Source organism: Panthera onca, chromosome B3 (assembly GCF_046562875.1).
Source record: "Panthera onca isolate mPanOnc1 chromosome B3, mPanOnc1 haplotype 2, whole genome shotgun sequence".
In the NCBI taxonomy this organism is placed as follows: Eukaryota; Metazoa; Chordata; class Mammalia; order Carnivora; family Felidae; genus Panthera; species Panthera onca.
Genome location: NC_138344.1, coordinates 134,440,506 through 134,456,916, shown reverse-complemented (window position 1 = coordinate 134,456,916; position 16,411 = coordinate 134,440,506). Strand labels below are relative to the sequence as shown.

General features: G+C 40.6%; 1 protein-coding gene across 6 annotated transcripts in view; it reads left to right on the top strand.

Annotated features, from left to right (window-relative positions):
- The window catches only part of ATXN3 (ataxin 3), a 38,643-nt gene that overhangs the window by 13,822 nt on the left and 8,410 nt on the right, over nucleotides 1–16,411 (top strand). For 5 of the 6 annotated variants that reach the window (XM_078447896.2, XM_078447894.2, XM_078447893.2 and 2 more), the window contains 5 exons: nucleotides 862–949; nucleotides 6,808–6,940; nucleotides 7,579–7,745; nucleotides 9,285–9,381; nucleotides 15,183–15,271. In XM_078447896.2, coding sequence (XP_078304022.1) covers nucleotides 862–949; nucleotides 6,808–6,940; nucleotides 7,579–7,745; nucleotides 9,285–9,381; nucleotides 15,183–15,271 — 574 coding nt within the window. Of the gene's footprint in view, nucleotides 1–861; nucleotides 950–6,807; nucleotides 6,941–7,578; nucleotides 7,746–9,284; nucleotides 9,382–9,639; nucleotides 10,319–15,182; nucleotides 15,272–16,411 lie in introns of those variants that run through there. The other variant, XM_060620589.3, reaches the window with a different exon arrangement.

Genomic DNA, 16,411 nt, shown 5'->3' with positions numbered 1-16,411 from the left:
GCCAAAATTACCAGCAGTGGGAAGACTTTGTGTTGGTTTCATTTTTCTTCAGTATAATGTGATTAGGGTTTTGTTGGGCTGCTACTTTGAAAAAAGATTTGATTATACCTATCAATAAAGATACTTTAAAGTAGTATCAATTTCTGTACTCTTTTTTGGGGTGGGAGATACAAAGTTTATGACTTAAAGCAAAATTTTATTTTATTTTATTTTGTTTTTTTAATTTTTTAATGTTTTATTTATTTTTGAGACAGAGAAACAGAGCATGAGCAGGGGAGGGGCAGAGGGAGAGGGAGACACAGAATCTGAAGCAGGCTCTAGGCTCTGAGCTATCAACACAGAGCCCGACGCGGGACTCGAACTCACAAACCGTGAGATCAGGACCTGAGCCGAAGTCAGCCACCCAACCAACTGAGCCACTCAGGCACCCCAAGCAAAATTTTATTTTTAATTAAAAAAAAATTTTTTTTTTAATGTTTGTTTATTTTTTGAGAGAGAGACACACAGTATCCGAAGCAGGCTCCAGGCTCTAAGCTGTCAGCGCAGAGCCCAACGCAGGGCTCAAACCCACGAACCATGAGATCAGGACCTGAGCCGAAGTCGGATGCTTAACTGACTGAGCCACCCAGGCACCCTGCAAAATTTTATTTTTAAAACATTTAATACTGGTAAATCTGCAACATTTATTTCAGTTTTTAAAAATCATATTATTAAATTACTTTTTAAAAATCTTGGTTTGACATGTTTTCAGTGTTTAGATAGCCTTAGTAAGTTTAGATGGGTTGTATTTATTCTTAACATATGGAACTTCCCTATTACTTATAATGTACATTAACTTAAATACTTAAAATTTTTTTCCAGTGGTTCAACTTGAATTCTCTCTTGACGGGTCCAGAATTGATATCAGACACATACCTTGCACTTTTCTTGGCTCAATTACAACAGGAAGGTAAATAAAGACTGAAATTTTTATAATATTGTCTTTCAAAGTAGCTTAATAAAACCAGCTCTATTAGATGTAAGTATAACAATACTGTTTTTATGGCAGGGGCAGTGCAATCATCTTTATGTTTTTGTTGGTGAACTTTAATCTGTGATTTGGATGATACTATCCATCCAGTTAGAGTTTTCACGGACACTTGTCCCTCCCCTGAGGTTGCTCCTGCCTTAGCAACCCCACGAAGTAATGGCTCTTGTTCCTTCCAGACCCCACGGACTCCATGGCCAGGCGTGGTGGGTGGGGGTATTCTTCTTGCTTCTTGCTTCTTCAGGCCACTGTTCTTACCTAAAGACTCCAGCTTCTCTAAAATACCTGGCACGAGAGTAAACTCTACCTCCTGCTCTTTTCCATTCACCTGTGATCCTCTTTTTCCATGGAATATTTTAGGGTCTGATTCACTGTTTTCTCTCAACTTGAACTCTTCATCATTGTTAGTGATTTCTACATCAGAAATCCATCCGGTTCCATACCGTTTTATTTTCAAAGACCAGTTTTTTCATCTTGCCTTTGCCATTACCAACAACGGTATCACCTTCAAATCCCAATTACAAGCATTTTAGTCTTTGACAATTGCCTATCTTTATTCCATATTTTCTCTGTTTTCTGCATCCAACAAGTCTTTAAACCCTACCCAAACATTCCCCTCATATCCTTACTTCCTGTCTGACCCTGCTTATTTCTGTAACCCATCATTATAATCAATCTGATGCGTTTCTCCACTCCTCTTTCCTTCGCTCTATTATACTTTCATGACGAAATGCCAGCCCTGGTTAAAACTAGATCTTGGGCTTGTCCATTCCTGCATCAGAGCAGCTGAACATAGCTACATAAAATGGGGTGACTGATTTTGCTTTAAATTTATGATGACAAATTTCAAATGATCCTTTAGGGCTACTTGACCTTGCTACTATGTTTTCATGGTAAGGTCACTTGCCACTCTCCAAGATGGTTATTTTCCAGTTCCTCTCTTCAAATCTCTAACCACTCACCTCTTCCTGACCCCTAGCTATGACCTTCCTTTGTATTCTGACAAAACAGAAACAATGAAAAGAGGGGCACCTGTGTGGCTCAGTTGGTTGAGCATCCGACTTCAGCTCAGGTCATGATCTCAAGGTCTGTGAGTTCAAGCCCCGCGTCGGGCTCTGTGCTGACAGCTCGGAGCCTGGAGCCTGCTTCGGATTCTGTGCCTTCCCCTCTCTCTGCCCCAACCCACTCGCATTCTGTCTCTGTCTCTCTCAAAAATAAATAAACATTAAAAAAAAATTTTTTTTAAATAAGCAACAAAAAGAGAACTCCATCTTTATGCCAGTCTATCAACGTGCCTGTATCCCAGCCTGTGCATTGAGCCTATTAAAATAGGTGAATTGTCCCCTGCTCCTGACCAAGACCAGCCTGTCCACTTTGGGGCTATATCCCAGTTCCTCTCACCTATTCAGGATCTTTGCTCTTGCTTTTGTCTTTTCTACTTGCCTGCATGGTCACTGTCCCCCTCTTTCTGTATTACTCCTATCAGCAGAGAAATAAGAAAAAGCTTCTCTTTACTCCAGGAAAGGCCAGCTGCCTCCCATTTTTATTTTCTCCTTAGAGTCCCCTCTAGTGTGTTGTCTCCTGTTCTTGAACTCATTCCAGTTACATTGTCATAGCCAACATTTCACCAAAAAGTTGCCTTCTCAATTCATCAGTGACCTCCACATTTGTATTCGGTTCTCAGTCTTCTTTTTATTTGACCTCATCTTGAGGGTGGAGTGGAGTATACCCTCATGTAGAATAGAACAAAACTTTTTCATTGAAAATTTCAAACAAATAAAAAGAGAAAATAACGTGATGAATTCTCATGTCCCCTTTACCCAGCTTGAACAGTTATCTCATGGTCAATCTTATTATACACATTTCCTTCCCCTGCTAATTTTGAGCATCTTATTTTCTCTGCAAATTTTTTAAAATTAAAATTTTTAAAAGCAAACACTCTTAAATATATATGTGTGTGTGTATATATATGTGTGTGTGTGTATGTATATAAATATATGTATATCCACAGTACTATAAGCATGCAAAAAATTGAGCCACAGTGCTTTAATAACATCAAATATCCAGTCTGTTCCAAATCTCCAGTCTCCTTGGTTGTGTCTTAGGATTTTTACAGTTTAACTAGGTTGAAATGAGTTTCACTAATTGCATTCATTGATTGATGTTTTCCAAGTCTAACTGTAGGTTTCCTTACATCTTTTTCCCCCTTGATTTTATTTATTTATTTATTTATTTATTTATTTATTTATTTAGAAGAAAATGGGTTGGGGTGCCTGAGTGGCTTGGTCAGTTGAGCGTCCAACTCTTGATTTTGGCTCAGGTCATGATATCATGGTTAGTGGGTTCGAGCCCTGCATTGGGCTCTGCACTGATGGTATGAAGCCTATCTGGGATCTTCTCTCTCCCTCTCTCTCTCTCTCTCAAAATAAATAAACTTTATAAAAGAAAAAAAAAAAAAGAAACTGGGTCATTTGTTCTTCCCCACACTCTGAATTTTGCTGATTACATCTTTATTTTGCTCTGAGCCCTGAATACCCAACAATCTGGTCTTTAGAACTGAGGCTTAATCAGATTCAGGTTGATTTGGGGGCAGGGTGGGGAGACCGTGGAAAACTTCACAGATGGGGTGACACTTGACATCTGGTTGGCTCTCTTTTTGTGTTTTGAGCAACCACTGATGATCGGTGCCTGGATCGATGATTTCATTCAGGGTTGCAAAATGGTGGTGTTAGATTCCCATGATGTCTTCACATATTCGCTGCATACTTTTATACAAATAAACTTTCATCAGTTATTTGGTTCTCCTGAAGTATAGTTCATATAGGAAAAGCAGAATAAATATTCTTCCGTTTTATAGGTTTTTAAGATGAGTTGGTTTCATAGTGCGCTTCCTCCAAAGATAACCAGTTAGCAAAATAAAAAAGGGGGAGGCGCGTGCGTGGCCCAGTCAGTTGAGTGTCCGACTTCCATTCAGGTCATGGTCTCGCAGTTGGTGGGTTGCAGTCAGTGGGTCCGAGCCCCACATCAGGCTCACTGCTGTCTGCACGGAGCCCACTTTGGATCCTCTGTCCCCATCTCTTTACCCCTCGCCCATGCACGTGCGCTCGCGCTCTCTCAAAAGTTAAAAACATTCAGAGATAACCTGTTAGTTTGGAGGTTTTGATTTGTGATGGTAAACTAATCCATCAAAACGTAGTTCGTGTGTTTCAGTCCATTGTGATTATTCATATCAATACTCAAATTGTGCCACTTGCATGAGGGGGTACCTTTTGAAATTGACTCCTCAGTTTCTGAAATGACCACTGTAGCTTTTTGAAGGCTTTTTTTCTCATAAGACAAGATGTTTCAGGCTTACCTTGTATGTTGCTTACCTTAACTTTTAATAATGATGTGTAAAGCTCAGTCTGGGTACTAGCGTGCTTATTTTTTTTTTTTTTTTTTTAATTTTTTTTTTTCAACGTTTTTTATTTATTTTTGGGACAGAGAGAGACAGAGCATGAACGGGGGAGGGGCAGAGAGAGAGGGAGACACAGAATCGGAAACAGGCTCCAGGCTCCGAGCCATCGGCCCAGAGCCTGACGCGGGGCTCGAACTCACGGACCGCGAGATCGTGACCTGGCTGGTCGGAGGCTTAACCGACTGCGCCACCCAGGCGCCCCGACTAGCGTGCTTATTGCTGCTGGGTTGGTTGTCTGTCATGTTGTTCTTTCCAATTCACATTCAGGGTTATAGTAGTTTTACTTCTTTGATATCATATTCTAGTATGTTTTTTCTTTCATGCCTAAACTTCTGTTCCTAAGTATATCCTTCCTTTTCGAAACACTATCCACACTTGGCTTCCAGACCACTATGCTCTGGTTTTCCTCCTATCTCATTGGCTTCTTCTTTCAGATTTCCTTTTGTGGATCTTACTCTTGCCAATTTCTTATGGTTGGAAGTGACCTAGAGACAATCCTTGGACGATTTCTTGATTATGGGCTGTCCTATTATTATTTTTATTTTGCTATCCTGTTATTTTAAATATCATCTCTAGGGGCACCTGGGTGGCTCAGTCGGTTAAGCGTCCAACTTCGGCTCAGGTCATGATCTCACGGTCCGTGGGTTCGAGCCCCGTGTCAGGCTCTATGCTGACAGCTCGGAGCCCGGAGCCTGCTTCAGATTCTGTGTCTCCCTCTCTCTCTGATCCTCCCCCGTTCATGCTCTGTCTCTCTCTGTCTCAAAAATAAATAAACATTAAAAAAAAAATTTAAATATCATCTCTAAATAAAATCTATATGCCCATAATTCCTAAACTTTTATCCTCTGCCTACACATCTACCCTGAACAGCCAGACTCCTAGCTTTGATGTCTCCACTTGGGAAGCATTTCAAACTGAACATGTCTGGAAAAAATTTATATCTCTTTTCCCTATATATGTTGTCCCTCAGGTTTTCTGTTTTGGTAAGGTTCTGTCTTCTTGCACTCTGGTTCCTATACGTTATATTGATAAAGCAGCCCAGAGTGCTTTTTAAAAAGTGTAACGCATATTACAGCACACCCTCTTACCACCCTTTGGTGTCTTCACTGGCATATGTCTTAAATAAAACCAGAGGTATTTACTGTGCCACCTAACCAAGGCTGAGTGTCTGTTCTTCATGATGCTCCTCACGGACTGCCATGGTGCTGACACATTTACTTTAGGGTCTAGAAACAATTTTACTGGCGTACAACGTTCTAGACCATCTGAACTCTGAGCACATTTGTTCTTGTTTAAATAAAGTATATTAATCGTATTATGTCTTGTTGAAAAAATAAATATTAATGTGCTGTTTTGTATTTTTTCCATTAATAGTTCTTTTGTTCTTTGTTTCATTATCTTTTAATACTCACAAAAGATATCCAGTAATAAGTACCAAAGCTTAAGAAAAATTTATGGTAGAAAAGCTTAAATTGATCACAATGACTTAGGTATAGTCTACCCATGTTCATTTTTTGTGTAGAAGATTTAGCTGAGAAAACTCTGGCTTTCTAGGATGACATTTATAAAAAATTCACTGAATCAGTATAATTCTTTGAAAATATGAACCACATCATCAATACTTTGGCTAGATTTTGAGCATTGGTTTCCCAGCTCCTATATTCAGCAAGGAGGGGTGTGTGTGTGTGTGTGTGTGTGTGAGTGTGAGAGAGAGAGAGAGAGAGAGAGAGAGAGAATGTGTCGGGGGGGGGGGCAGCTATTTCTATAGATTGTTCGTTTTACCCGTATTTCACATTATTACACACATCTGAGTGTGTCCTCACCACAGCCCTCTGAGGAAGGTACCGTTATCATCAGTTTAATGGTTGTATACACCAAGACATAGCTGGGTAAAGTAATTTACCAGAGACCATGCTTGGTCTTGGAATTGGAAGAGCTAGGACAAAAACCCTGACAATCTGATTCCGAATTCCTTGCTCTTCCCCACTCCTTCACCCGCCTCTCCGATACCATTTAGTGAGCAGACTATGTGGTCACACACTGTTTTGGTAGGGGCCCTTTGTGGACATTATGCCATTTATTTCTCACAGTCACTCTGTGAGATGGCTGTTCCCATCTTACAGACCAAGGAAGTGGCCCAGAGGCTTTCAGTAGTTTGTCTGAGATCAGCGAGAGTCGGGATTTGAACCCAGGTCTTCCTCACTCTTGAACTTGTGTTCTTCCCACTAGACTGTGCTGCCTTTCTATCTGCTATCATTTTAAATCTATTTTTAATCTCTTACTGGCTGTTTTCGTTTATTTTTGCCTTTTTTTTTCTTTTTAGGTTATTCTATATTTGTTGTGAAGGGTGATCTGCCAGATTGTGAAGCTGACCAACTTCTACAGATGATCAGGGTCCAACAGATGCACAGACCAAAACTCATTGGAGAAGAGTTAGCACAGCTGAAAGAACAGAGGTGAGATGAACCCTGCAGTAGGGAGTATATGATAGTAATTCATATTTCATTATAAGAATTACATGTTCTTCCTTCCTTCCTTCCTTCCTTCCTTCCTTCCTTCCTTCCTTTTCTTCAAGACTTTATTTTTTTAAGCAATCTCCATACCCAGCATGGGGCTCGAACTCACAACCCCAAGATCAAGATCATGCTCTACTGACTGAGCCAGCCAAGTGCCCCAAGAATAATGTTTTCCTGCTTACACTGAATGTGTGGTCCTTTTATTGTTGGTGATTTTTTTAGACCTTTTATATTTTTAGTGAAGTCTATTGGTCCAAACTTGAATTGACTATTTGAATTACTTTATTTACTTAGATGCACAGCACAGCACAGTCATTAGGTTGTTAGATTATCTGCCAGAAAATGTGTAATTTTTGACTTCTATAAAATCTTTGGGGACCCCTTTGGCTCAGTTGGTGCAGCATGCGATTCTTGATTTTGGGGTTGTAAGTTCAAGCCCCACGTTGGATATAGAGGTTACTTAAAAATAAAATCTTTTTAAAAAAATTATTTAAGAAATGTTTTGGTTTATAAATATTTCTGTTTTATCTAAAATAGAAGACTGGTCTGCAGTTACCATCAGTGTTATTGTTCTTTAGGGTTCAGAAAACAGATCTGGAACGAGTCTTAGAAGCAAATGATGGGTCAGGCATGTTAGACGAAGATGAGGAAGATTTGCAGAGGGCTCTGGCACTGAGTCGCCAGGAAATCGACATGGAAGATGAAGAAGCAGATCTCCGCAGGGCTATTCAGCTCAGTATGCAAGGTACAGACATTCGGCCGCACCTTCATTTGTTGTTGATGGATTGAGTCAGATCATCTTTAGTTCCCCCGGAAGTCAGTGTACTGTTGGTAGAAGTTCTTTGACAATTACTCTAGAAGCAGTGACTATGGACATACGACAATCAGCTGTTTTGGTTTTCTTGTAATGTAAATACCTTTTAACAACCTAAGTTATATTAGGATTGGATATATTTTTAGTCTGGTTTTTCCGTTTGGTCAAAAAACTGTAGTAACAGAACAATAATAACCTGAGGTTAATCTTTGTGGGCAAAAGTGGGGGGGGGATGGGGGAGGCTGGGGGGGTTGGGGGGGGGCTCTTACCCAGACTTGCTATTTTGTAAATGTATGCTGTTGGATACAAAAGGCCTGGGCAGAAAATATTTCAAAAGTGTAACACTTAGTGGCCATGTACCTTACAGCATAAGCCCACTTCATGGACCCACCGTGATAGTGACATAAACTCACTAGCAGAGGAGAGTGAAGATGTCTCCCCTCGGGAATCCAGGCAGCGGGAGTTGTCTGGCAGGTAGCTCAAAGAGCTTACTGAAAAGTATGTGTGGTTTTTTGGCAGTTTTGTTTTCATCTAATTAATGTGGAAATTTGCCTTCTCTTTTCTTTCTTTTTTTTTTAACCTTTATTTTTGAGAGAGTGAGAGAGAGACAGAGTGAGCGCAGGGGAGGAACAGAGAGAGGGAGACACAGAATCTGAAATAGGTTCCGGGCTCTGAGCTGTCAGCACAGAGCCCAGTGCGGGGCTTGAACCCACGAACTGTGAGATCATGACCTGAGCCAAAGTCAGACACTTAACCGACTGAGCCACCCAGGCGCCCCAAGCCTTCTATTTTCTTAATGAGATGATTCAATGGGATTTCTTAAATACCTAAATAAAATTGAGGTTCCATTACTGTGAAGATTATCCTTTTTATCCTGTGTGTTGTCCTGAACTTCTCACACCTCCTGGCACAGCTCGGAGTGCTTCATCTGTGCGGTCCCATTTTTGATTAGTAGAGTCCTGCTGGATTAGCCCAGTAATGGACAGACAACAGCTCTTTATAATTTTAGATATTTTTGTGTCATTTGCTTTTCTTCCCACCTTATTTCACAATCTTGTCAGGATCTCTGGGACACACACTTGAGCTGTTACAGCATGCAAATATCGTAGGAGATCGGAATATAGAGAATGGGTTTACAGTCACCCACTTCTCGTTGCTTCTCGTTGAAAGTGCTGGGGCATTTCTAGTAAGTTAAAGAGGGCAACACAAGTGTGGTGTTGATGGCTCTCCCTAATGGGTTGGCTGTTGGACTCACATCCTTACGTCCACTATGTCACAGATGGGTGTGGACACAGGTTATATTTGAACTGCCTTATTCAGATTTGTCCATGAGACTTTCTTCTAGTTACAACATAGCACAATATTTTTAAGAAAAAAACTTTTTTGAAAGCTTGCTCAAAAAGCATAAACATAGCATCGCTTGAATTGGTAAATAAAATGATTGCTTTTTTTGTTCTGTTTTCTTTTCAGGTAGTTCCAGAAATGTGTCCCAAGATATTCCACAGACATCAGGTACACATCTTACTTCAGAAGAGCTACGGAAGAGAAGAGAAGCCTACTTTGAAAAGTAAAGTAGTTGGTACAATATTAAAATTGCATATTTAACGTGTACTTTGTCTGTTTTGTCTGCAATCTCTACATACAGAGCTTTGGCTTAAACTATTTTACTTAAGATTCTCTCCTTTTAAAAGATTGGTTACTACCTGAACCCTGTGAACATCTGAGTTTTGTTTTGTTTTTAATTTATAGCTAATAAACTGAAATGATATGTAGTTTTAAGGAAAGTCTTTGCCTCAATACTAATTATAGGGTTTATATGAAATAGGGTGAAGGAAACCCAGTCAAATGTAAGTCATCAAACGAAAATGGAATTGGACCAAAGCAAGAACAATGCCTTTGGATGTGCTTCTTGGTGACCTGAGCAACCTTGCAAAGTTCTGCTGTCAGTTAACAGGGAAAACAGCACTGTGGTCGGGGAGCACACGCCCAGATACAGACGGTGGTTACTTGTTGTTCTTACTGCCACTTCAGGGGTTACTGCGGGCCTGTCCGCATCAGGGCCATGGGGCAAACCGTAAATCCTAAAACCTAAATCTGTCAGTGCTCTCAAACCAGAAAATAAAAATTATCATCCTTTCCAGTAACTACCATTCACAACTCGTCTTCCCTTTTTCTTTTTTTAATGGGGACAAAAAAAAAGGGGGTTACAAGGTAGTATTTAGAGAGACTGTGCAGATCCTCGGATCCCAGGTCAGAAACCAAAAGTCCAGCAGCTGAATCTGGCCTGTTCACTGTATTTCATCAATTCTGAGATGTATGTATTTTCACAGTTCAACATCTCTATAATCGAGAAGCGTCTCACAATCCTAATTGGCAGTATTAGTGGGAGCTGAAATAGTGGAGCATTATGATGGTGTAATGAAGATAATATTTACCTTGTTTTCTGTTTTGTTTTGTTTTTTTAAGTTACAATCAGAAGTATATGAAGGAAAGTTCTGATCAACTGACATCCTCTTAATGTGAGATATTTCTAGTCTTTATTCAGCGATAGGTTAATGGATTTAATTATATATAAAATTTCAAAATTGTGCTTATTAGTGCTTTTCACTTCCTTTCAAATTTTAAAGTGAACTTTTAAATTCTTTGATTATGATAAACTTCAAATATCTATAAACGTAGAGAAACCAGCATAATGAACCCGTTTACCCATTGCTCGTGTTTAACAAATGCCAGCACGTGGCCAGGCTTGGTTTTCTGTGACCCCATCTCTCATGCATTCCACTCTCCCACCCCCAAGCTGGGATTATTTGGTAACAGATCTAAATTATTGTATCATTTCATCCATTTTTTTTTAATATTGCCAAATGTTGTCGTCACACTGTTAATAATTATCATATGATAATTAATCATTCTGTCATGTCATCAAATGTCTAGTTAGTGTTAAAAAATAACTTAAGGGGTGCCTGGCTGGCTCAGTCAGTGGAGTATGCGACTCCCATGTTCAAGTCCCATGTTGGGTGTACAGATTACTTAAAAATAAAATCTTAAAAAAAAAAAAGTGAAACTAATTAGATAAAAACTTACATTTGAGAAAATTTATTTTAAGATATATCAAAATCAAACAATCCTGACTTTTGGTGTGCCTGGGTGGCTCAGTCGGTTGAGCATCTGGCTCTTGGTTTCAGCTCAGGTCATGATCTCACAGTTTGTGGGTTCAAGCCCCTTGTTGGGCTCTGTGCTGAAACATAAAGGAGCTTGCTTTAAATTCTCTCTCTCCTTCTCTCTCTGCCCCTCCCCCGCTTACATTCTCTTTCTCTCTCTCTCTCTCTCTCTTTCTCTCTTTCTTTCTCTCTCTCTTTCCTCCCCTCTCTTCTCAAAATAAATAAACTTAAAAAATCCTTTATTTTAATAACTAATGTTAGTATTTTGACACATTCTCTTCTACTCACACACACGTATATGGTGTTATTAGTTACACCCATTTCCCATAATAGTAAATAGTCTTTGTAATATACTGATTTTTGCTATTATAATTAATAGTGCAGGGGCGGCTGGGTGGCTCAGTCAGTTAAGAGCCCGACTTCGGCTCAGGTCATGATCTCACGGTTTGTGAGTTCAGGCCCCACATCGGACTCTGTGCTGACAGCTTAGAGCCTGGAGCCTGTTTCAGCTTCTGTGTCTTCCTCTCTCTCTGCCCCTCCCTCCCCTGCTCGTGTTCTGTCTCTGTCTCTCTCTCAAAAATAAATAAATGTTAAAAAAAAATTATATAATTAATAGTGCAGTGAGCAATCCTGTACTGATGCCATGCCTCAAATTTCTCACCATTTCTTCCAGTTATTCTGAGGTTTTTGGGTTAAAGGACAGAAATATTTTTTAAGGTCTTGGTATGGATTTCTAAACTGCTTTCCAGAACGGTTCTCAAGTGATACTTCTATCATGCTTATTTCACATTCTATTTTTTGCCAGAACAAATTGGTCCAAACAGATGTACCTTATTGACAAACTGCAAGATTCACAAGTAGATCTAAGAAAAGGAAAACATCTTTAAAGTAGAAAAACAAATCCCTTCTTTACTTAAAAAATTACTTTAGGTTGGAGAAGCCTGGGTCACTCAGTCGGTTGAGCATCCAATTCTTAATTTAGGCTCAGGTCGTGATTCCAGGGTCATGGGATCGAGCCGTGCGTGTGGGGCTCTTGTGCTGAGCGTGGAGCTTACTTAAGATTTTCTCTCTGTCTGCCCCTCTCCCCCATCATGTGCGCATGCTCTCTCTCTATGTCTCAAAATTAAAAAAAAAAAAAATTATTTCTTTAAATGTTTGAGCATCAGTGAGGCTCCTTCCTGGTTGGAGGACAGTGGATTGGGAAGGAACATGGGCAGTGATGGTTTCCAGCCCCAGCGGCATCCTCTGAGCCTGGCCTGACCTTCGAAATATCGGTGGGAATTTGAGAACTAGAGAATATCTTATAGAGTCACAAGTTGCTGAGAAGAGTTCAGAACGAACTTCTTGGTGTTTCTGTCCACCATTGCGTAGCATCCAGAGTCTTGTTAGACTCAGTAGTAAAGGAGCTGAGGAACAGCTGTAGTTTCAAATATTAGGCCTTTCACCGGAATTCCTGATTATTAGGCCTACAGGTTCTCTCTAGCTTCTGTCCCTGGGAACTTGGCTCTAAGGTTATCGCGCTCTTCCCTCTGACCCTCTCCAAACTGACCCTGGTGCTAACTGTTATTCAAACAAATTCTGAATTCAAATTCAGGGTTTTTTTTTTATTATTCAAATAGTTTATTTTGTTACACATTCTAATAGTTTTTTTTCTTATAGACTATTTGAAGCTTCATGCCTAGTGTAGTAACCACCGTATTCATGCTTGATCAAACATAAAAATACTGTTTAAAAATCTACCTGTTACAAAGTAAGTCATAGTTTATGAATGAGTGTCAGGCAATGTTTTCACAGCCGTATTTTTTTTCCAGTAGTAATCTCTCAATCCATTTTACCTATTATAAAAGCCCAAGTGAAACTCTTACTACACCAGCAGTGTCAGTATAAAACCTACCGCATTCACAAATTGAATTAGTGCGTGTACAACTGTTGTGTAAACCGTAAAGTATTCCACAAATGTGTTAGCATCATCGTCTTCTCTAAGCGTAGCTCTGAAATGATGCAGATTCTCTCCTTCTGTTACTAAAAAAGTGTTACCCAACAAAGAGGCAGTTACTGGGCATTGTTTCCATGGTCGCGGATTGCTATGATTTTTTAATTGTCTGACACCTGAGCCACTGCTTCGGTGGCACGGCATAATGCGATTCACTTTAAGAAACAAGCTGCTAGAGGTATTTTGAGCAGGAAAGCTTTTAACACAGAGACTCAGGGCTTACGCAGTCTTAGGAAGAGCAAGCAGGCGGTGCGGGCTGTAGCCAGGCTTCCAGAATTCCACAGACCAGCCTGTTGGAAGAGTGCAACCAACCGCCCCGGTTGGGAGGATGGGAAATCAGGACACGGAGTTCAAGAACACGTTGCCATAGCTGTGATCCTAGGGTCTGGAAGCTTGCCACCACGGTTGCCTAGACGTGGAAACAGGAAGTCAGCCCCCACTGCGGCTGCCGGGAAGCCGCATCCTGGGACCGGCTCCATGACTTGACTTGCCCACAGAGAACAACCAAAGCAGCAGGAAGATGGTCGTGCCTCATTTCTGCGAGCGCTCAGTTGATTACCAGCATCCTCGCTGTACAGTGACCTCCAGTGGTGTTTTTAGCTTTCTACCTTCTGATTCTGAGGGCACATTCGAAGACACAGTGGGAGTGGGTACTGATTTGCTGTTTGAACATGTTGCATCTTACTGTGTCAGCAAATATGAGAGGGGTCAGGACTGTTTCAAGGCTGGCAATTCCTTTACTTCTCACTTTTCATAAATTTAAAGTAGATGAAGACTGTCCCTCTAAAGCTGCTGTCTCACCCACCACTCTCTTGTGTTCTGACATGTTGGCTTGGCTAGAGGGGGAAAAGGGCGGGCGGAGAGATCTGATGTGCCAGGATTGATTCCTCCTGCCTTGCAGAGGCGGACCCCGTTACCGGGATGGACTGCTTTCTCGTGCACACCCTGTTGTCGGGATGGGCTGCTGGGAACCTACCCTCTTGTGCACTGTTAGCCACGCACGCCTGAGAGTAAACTGAGGCAGATGGCAATATGCTTGGGTTTTCTTTGTTGCTCATATTTAAAGCAGGAGACTGAGACTCTGGAAGACATCGTGTGCTATTCTATTTGTAGAGTTGCTGGCAAATTTAAAATTCTGGTTCCTTTAAAAATCCTTCTATGCATTTTTTGAAAGCTATGGCTTCTCATTGCAGTGTCAGCTGTTTATGTTTTTTTTTTAATTTTAAACATATTATGTATGTATTATGTGAAATAATTTTGAATTTACTTAAAAGCAGAACTAGTTCCCAGAACTCCTTATACTCACCCAAATTCCCTAATTGTGGACATTTCTGAGGAATTTGAGAATAACTTGCAGACATGATTTGCCATTACATTTCAGTACTTTAGTGTATATTCTTTAAGTATTTACATCATAACCATCGTGTTTAAATGTTTTCAAACGTGGATTTTTCTGACGTCGTTCTCCCTTCTGCAAAAAATCCAGGGAAAATTTATTTTAATATAATAGATGGTACTGCAACTTGATAACGCATCTTAAAAAGTTATTTTAACTTCTTTCCCTTTATCAAGTATTTGGTGGATGCGTACCATGTGACGGGCAGTGTTTTAGGCACTTGGGAAGTGAGATAAGGTTTGTGCTCTTGTTAGCTTGAAGAGGGAGACAAACAGAAGAGTATCAGATGGTGCTAAGGTGACGCCGAAATCGAAAGGAAGTGAGGAGATAGTGAGAATGGCTGCTGGCTGCTGTATGTGGGCTGGTCAGCAAAGGTGTCTCTGAGGACATGCTGAAGCTCGGAGCTGGACGGCAAGAAGAAGGCAGCCGTGGGAAGGTCATGTTAACTGGCATGGTAATTTGAGATGCTTAATGTTCTCAAAGGTGCTTATTTCCAGCGACTTCCAACAATACTAAGGATCTGTAAGTCAAAACACCTACCTGCCAGCGAATGCTTTTGCTTATGTGTTATTTCGCGGTGAAAATCTTTACCTGTTGATTTGATAATTCAGATTTTATATCTGGGTCTCCTAGGATCAGCACTGTGCTACTTTTAAGTAATATATATCAGAGTGATTGCTCTGGCCTTCTTTTGTGGAGGTCATGACAGTGACTCTTTTGTTTTGTGGAACCATTTAGTTTCCATGCGCAGTTTTTCTCGTGGCATATTTATTCTTCGGGTTTGGGTTTTAACATACACTCACCTTCACGTGTTTCAGGCAGCAGCAGCAGCAGCATCCACCAGCACAGCTTTCCCACCCACGCGAGAGGCCAACCACAAGTTCAGGTGCACTGGGCAGCGATCCAGGTATGCCTCCCTGACTGTGCTGTGTTTGACACGGGCTCCATGTGGTTTTTGGCTTGACAGGCTTTTTTCTCCCCTCTTGAATTACACTGAAATTCATGTATGAATTTGGAATCTACTAAATTTCCTCAGATTAAGAAGCATTAAGAAGCAGACTTAAGATTAAGAAGCAGACTAGAGCATTCAGTGGATATGTTGCTTTAAAATTCTAAACAGTACTTGCGACTTCACAGTAATTAATACACCCTCCAAAAGTTCCTCGGAGATAAAGAATATTGGTAGCGGGAAGATACGCTTTACCACCTGGAAAACTGAAAACGCCCAAGTGTAGTCTAAATAATAGGAAATCGAGAGTTAGTGATCAGGCCTTGGTTTAATAGGTCTTAAACTTTGGTCAGTTCCTGGTAGTACCAGTTGAGTGAAAAAGCAACTATGTGACAAAGGCCTTGTAAGCAGAACATGTGAAGAACTCTCAAAACTGAAATAAGAAAACTCAAGGGGCAAAGGATTTGAACAGATACTTCACCATGGTTGACAAATAAGCATGTGAAAATACAATCAATATTAATAATCGTTAGGGAGATGCAAATTAAAAAATTTTTAATGTTTATTTACTTTTGAGAGAGAGAGATCTCTGCGAGCGAGCGAGCGAGCGGGCATGAGCAGGGGAGGGGCAGAGACAGAGGGAGACACAGAATCCGAAGCAGGCTCCAGGGTCTGAGCTGTCAGCAACACAGCCCAAAGCAGGGCTTGAACTCACAAACCATGAGATCATGACATGAGCTGAAGTCGGACACCTGACCGACTGAGCCCCCCAGGTTTCCCTAGGGAAATGCAAATTAAAGCTACACACCTCATTATAAGAATGGCTTCATAAAACCATAAAATTGACAATACCAGGTGCTGACTAGGATCAGGGTTGCCATGACACTCCTGTGCTGTTAGTAGGAATGTAAAAGTTTGAAAAATAGTTTAGTATTTTCTTATAAACTTAAATGTGCACTTAACCATGTGATTCAAAGGTCCCGCTTGAGGTATGTAAGCAAAAAAAAGTAAACTTAGGTTCACAGGAAAACTTGTACGTGAATGCTTAGAGCAGCTTCCTACTTGTCAAAAACTGGGAGCTACCCAAAAGTTGCCCTT